Here is a 6,051-nt window from a genome sequence, read left to right as displayed (position 1 = left end):
TTCTTTATCTAGATACTTGTAAGTCACTTTATGCAAATTTTTCGCACTTTAGTATTATTATTATCATTATATGCTGCCCTTTTTTCTTTTCTTAGTACTTGACAGTACTTTTTGTGTGCCTTGTTACATGTTTCAATGTCCTCATGTTTTTCCTGTTTTTGTCCTGACATGTTGAATGTAGCTGCATTACGTGACACATGAATTTCCTGCAAAGGATCAATAAAGTATCTATCTATCTATCTATCTATCTATCTATCTATCTATCTATGTATCTATCTATATTAATACAGTGACTAATGTGACTACTCAATACTGTGAACACTGTGTGTGGACTCAGACTCGGGTAATGGAGACTGGACTCAGACTCGGGTAATGGAGACTGGACTCAGACTCGGGTAATGGAGACTGGACTCAGACTCGGGTAATGGGGACTGGACTCAGACTCGGGTAATGGAGACTGGACTCAGACTCGGGTAATGGAGACTGGACTCAGACTCGGGTAATGGAGACTGGACTCAGACTCGGGTAATGGAGACTGGACTCAGACTCGGGTAATGGAGACTGGACTCAGACTCGGGTAATGGAGACTGGACTCAGACTCGGGTAATGGGGACTGGACTCAGACTCTTCTTTGGTGACTCAGACTTGGACTGGAGCACTGGGGACTCGAGATATAGTGACTCGACTACAACATATTCAGCAATTCACAGACAATTCATGAACTTGTGACAGTCGGGGTTGGTTTACTCAACAAAGTCATCTTTAATACATGTGTATATGAAAAATACAGCTACTACAGTCTGAGCACACTGTTTCTAAATGACCATTCTAAATGATTTTCCTTCCTATTGCCCTCAGTTCTCCTGGCAGACGATCAGTGTGGACGCTCGGATGCGAGAATCCCTCTTCTCCCTGTTCTGCTTCAGCCTGCGGAGCACAGGGGCGCCGCCGCTCTCGCCCGCCCAGGGGACAGCGCCTGCTGCTGGGCCACACAGCTGAGCCGGCTGGCGGTCTGACCAGCAGACCACCACGTCATCAGCAGATCACCACGTCATCAGGTTAGGGTTGAATCACAAGAAGAGGTATTGTCAATATTGGGATTGCAGTAGCACAGATACAGACTTTTCTCACACTTCTATCAATGTCTTTCCAAAATAATAGTATTGTAATAATAGTATCTTTGAGGATTGTGAAAAGCGCGATATAAATTGAATGTATCATTACTTTATTTGCGTCACACTTTTCACAGTGCTTCCTTGTCAGAAAAATAATTTCACAATAATGAAACAGTAGAAACTAAAGAACTAGAAAACAAATGCACATGAGCAGAAAACAACTCAAAACTTATATTTAAAAAGATCTGAGTGATATCTGTGGGAAATAACAGATGGTGAAGATCTGCTGGTAGACTTTTCACACTTGGATCAAACATTTTTCTCAATAGTAATGCTCTTAAACTTGATTAGCATAAAAAGCAGGTATCGCAGAAGCTGCAATGTCAGAAAATAACTGAAGACACTAATAACAGTAAACACTACGAATGAATGCAAATGCATATTAATAAAACACAAAAAGTGTTTTAAAATCCTAGCAACAAAAGAGAAAGAGACAGCACATCCCCCACAGAGGAGTGACACGACAGGACAGACCGTGTGTTTGGTCCTGAGCCTGGCCTTCCCCCATGGCCCTCCTCCTCCTCTGCAGCACCAACAGCAGCTCCGCCTCCCCCACGTTTCGGCTGATCCTCCCCCTGGACGGCGCCCTCCGGTGGCTCTGATGCTGTTTCACCGTGTCCTGGTGTGTCAGATCGTTAAGACACACGTCAAGGTCGCATCACCAAAACACAGCCATTCAAGTTTATAGACTGACTGACAATTCCAAGGGGGAAAAAAAGTCTAGTTTAAGGTTACAATAACCACCATCGATTTGGAGGCAATAGGACAAAAATTGTATGGACAACCTGGTAAGCTATAAGAAACACATGTTGTGTTTTATGTGTGTTTTATTATTATTAATTAATACACAGGACAAGATGTTACTATCCCTTGTGCCAAAATCCGAGGAAAAACACATTTAGAAGCCCAATCCAGAATAAGACAAGCTAACAGGCTAACAAACTAATAAACAAGACACAAATCACCAGTTACCTACCCTAGCCAACAGCAGTATGAAGCATGTCATTGGGGTTTTCAAGTGGGCACCTTCCTTCACCGACGTTTCGTTAAGTTAGGCCCACGACACCTCAAGAAGGCTTAACGGTGTAATCCAGCGTCCTGGAAACACCCCCCTCCATGCTACCACCGCACAACTGCATATTACCTCACTATCTAAGCCTAGCTATCCAGGTCGATTCGGTATGACATTCCTGACTACACCACCACTGTCAATGATTCAGCCCTGTTGATGCGGACCGTTAATCATGACCAACAACAAACAATCCCTAACTACACCACCACTGTCAATGATTCAGCCCTGTTGATGCGGACCGTTAATCATGACCAACAAGCAATCCCTAACTACACCACCACCGTCAATGATTCAGCCCTGTTGATGCGGACCGTTAATCATGACCAACAACAAACAATCCCTAACTACACCACCACTGTCAATGATTCAGCCCTGTTGATGCGGACCGTTAATCATGACCAACAACAAACAATCAATCTGACCTTAGCGAGCTCCCCAGCTAGCATGTTTCCTCCTTATCCACAGCCATTCACTTGCTCGTTCTGCTGCCTGAGACATGTTGCTAACCGCAAGTTTCAGGCTCCGTCCCCGAATGCCCAACTCAGTTAGTAAGGCAATAACGGACTTTGCCACAAAACCACGGTAGCCCACCTCTACAGGCCGCACTCGAGCCCTCCAACCTCGCTGCTCTGCCTCTGCTGCCATTTCAGCATACCTAGCTTTCTTGCGCTCATAAGCCTCCTCAACTCGATCTTCCCACGGGACTGTGAGTTCGATAAAATAAACTCTCTTCTCTACCTCAGACCACAGTAACAAGTCCGGACGTAGCCGGGTGCTAACTATATATGCTGGGATGACTAGCTGTTCATTCAAGTCAACCCTCATTTCCCAGGCTCCACCTACACTTAGCTGCCCTAACTTGTGCCTGACCTTAATTGGTCTAATCTTTTCTCCCTCACGTACAAATTTGATCTGTCTATTCTCTTTGCTAGCAACTAGAGAATTTACTTCTAGCCGCTTTTCCTCAACTGCAGCTGCCAAACATTTCAACACCTGGTTGTGACGCCAGGTGTATCGCCCCTGGGAGAGACTGACCTTACACCCTGACAGTATATGCCTCAATGTACATACACTAGAACACAACGGGCAGGCACCATCCTCGCCCAACCACTGATTTAAGTTCTGGGGAGATGGCAGCACATCATAAGTAGCCCCTAGAATAAATCTAATTCTGCTGGCCTCCATGCTCCACAACTCTCTCCACTTCAACTTTCTCTTCTCTACACTCTCCCAGTTCACCCACTGTCCTTGCTTTGCCTGCGACACTGCCTTAGTACATCTTACTGCCTCCTCTTGCCTATGTACTTCTTCAACTACCATCTTCCTCTTTTCTATTACTGATGCCTTGTTCCACACAGGTTTCCCTATGCACAACCCTAAGCCTCCACGCCCATGCTGCACCTGACCTATGATATCCCTGTGTCTAAGAGCTGACTGTGCTTGCTGTACTGCCTCCTTTGGGTTCCACTTCCTCCCTGTTTTAACTGTGGGCGCTACACTCCTAACCACTGGATCCTTTGACTGAGTCAGAGTCATTTCCAGTGTAACCTTAGCACACTTGAACTCCTCTGTCAGGCTAGATAATGGCAATTCCAATATGCCTTTCCCATATAAGGCTACACTGCTTAGGCAGCGTGGGACTCCGAGCCATTTTCTAATGAATGAGTTAATCATCCTTTCTAACTTTTCTACTTTTGAAAGGGGAACCTCATACACTGTCAGTGGCCACATCAACCGAGGCAACAATCCAAACTGCAAACACCACAACTTTAACTTTCCTGGGAGCCCTGACTTGTCTATACTTGAAATACCTTGAATCATTTCCTGCCTCACCTCCTCAAACTGTCCCTTATCACTGAGACTTGCATCATACCATCTTCCCAAGCTCTTGACTGGTTTCTCTAACACTGTAGGCACCACCTCATCATTTATAACAAACTTCTTACCTACTACCCTCCCTTTAATGATTGAAATACTCCTGGACTTACTTGGCTTCACTTTCATTCTAGCCCACTGCAGATTACTATTTAACTTATCCAACAATCTGCTAGTACATGGAGCGGTTGACGTCATAGTCGTCATGTCATCCATGTATGCCCTAATTGGAGGGAGCCGCAGCCCTCCCTGCAGCCTTTCTCCACCCACTACCCATTTTGAAGCCCTAATAATGATCTCCATTGCCATGGTAAAAGCTAATGGGGAAATTGTACACCCTGCCATAATGCCTATCTCCAGCTGCTGCCAAGCTGTAGTGTACTCTGCTGTGGTAAAGCAGAGTTGAATATCTAAGAAGTAGGCTTTAACTAAGCTCTTTATACTACCTGGCACTCTAAAGAAATCAAAGGCCTCCCATAACAGACTATGCGGCACTGACCCGAAAGCATTAGCCAGGTCCAAGAATACTACATGCAGGTCTCTCTTCTCACGCCTAGCTGACTGGATTTGGTGCCAGATCATGCTGGTGTGCTCTAAGCACCCGGAGAAGCCGGGAATTCCAGCCTTTTGCACCGAAGTATCTATTAGCCTATTCTTTTCTAGATAACTAGACAGCCTCTGTGCCACAACACTAAAGAAAACCTTCCCTTCAACATTAAGTAGACTGATAGGTCTAAACTGACTTATCTCTAACGAGTCCCTTTCTTTAGGAATGAAGATTCCCCCTGCTCTACGCCATGCCTTAGGAATAACCTGCTTCTTCCAGACTATCTTCATCAGCTTCCATAGAAACTGCAACACATCTGGAGCACTCTTATACAGCCGGTAGGGGACTCCATTAGGACCCGGGGCTGAAGAGGCCCTTGCACGTCTCACTACTTCTTGAACTTCTTTCCACCTTGGTGGGCTATCATCACACTGGCTCTCTATTTCACCAATAGGTGGAATATCAGCTGGGACTGTCATCTCTCTAAACCTTTCCCTATCTTTGTGAACCTCCTCCAAATATTCCTCAAGCTTCTGCTTAGGTACCATAAGGCTACCATTCTTTTCATTACTAAACAATGACTTCACAAATCTAAATGGATCCTTATAGAATGCTATTCTAGCTCTCTCTTTCTTTTTCCTATTTTTCCTAATGCTCTCTGCTCTTCTTAAAACTGCCAACCGATCCCTCACATCTGACTGCAAGCAATCAATGCCTTCCTTCTCAACCTCTGTAGCTTTCCTCCACTGCCTCTTAAGCTGTCTTCTCTCCTGGATAAGTCTATCTATCTCTTGTTGGCGCCTAGATTTAACTACCTCACCCTCTAGTTTCTTCCTTTTCTCAAAGACGCCAAACCTTTCCTTACCATAATCATAAATACAATCTCCCATTTTCTCCAACTTACTCTCAGCAGTTCCTTTAAGCTTCTCTAACATCCTAACCAAATCACTATTGATATCTTCCCACTTCCTACTTTCCGCTGCACCTGGCCACTTAACTCTAGGCTTCTGACCGCTAATCTTCTCCCTTTTTGGCTGGCTGGCCTCTCTGCTTTCCTCGGTGCTAGGACCTGCCTCAACATCAGGGGTGCTGATGTCCTGCGAGCTGTGGGTTACTTCCTGTCGCTGGACTTCACCCGACTGACTTGATAAACTTCTTAAGAAATAAATATCAATGCGGGGTCCCTGTGTTCCCTCTACCAAGCACCTCTTCCTGCCTTGATGGATTCTAAGGCCCCTCAAAGTTGTTACCTTCTGCCGTTTTAGTTATTAGGTGTTTACAGCAAATGCAGTTTGAAACAAAAGTGTTGTTAAAATATTCTAGGTTCTATTTCATGAAGTTCATTGCTTCTGAAAAATGCTTATATAGCATTTCTCTCAAAG

At 44.9% G+C, this 6,051-nt stretch overlaps 1 protein-coding gene across 1 annotated transcript in view; it reads right to left on the bottom strand.

The window, feature by feature from the left end:
* Window positions 1-768: 768 nt before the first annotated feature.
* shtn2 (shootin 2) overlaps window positions 769-6,051 on the bottom strand; it is an 18,623-nt gene continuing 13,340 nt past the window's right edge. Inside the window, exons 16-17 of the mRNA XM_083639609.1 lie at window positions 1,650-1,794; window positions 769-1,012 (exon numbers count right to left, since the gene is read on the bottom strand). Of these exons, the coding sequence (XP_083495735.1) occupies window positions 855-1,012; window positions 1,650-1,794 (303 nt within the window). The 3' untranslated portion in view covers window positions 769-854. The remainder of the gene's footprint in view (window positions 1,013-1,649; window positions 1,795-6,051) is intronic.

Source organism: Poromitra crassiceps, assembly GCF_964638095.1.
Source record: "Poromitra crassiceps genome assembly, chromosome: 7".
Taxonomy (NCBI): domain Eukaryota; kingdom Metazoa; phylum Chordata; class Actinopteri; order Beryciformes; family Melamphaidae; genus Poromitra; species Poromitra crassiceps.
The sequence above is the reverse complement of the archived record's forward strand: the minus strand, read 5'-3'. Positions and strand labels throughout refer to the sequence as shown.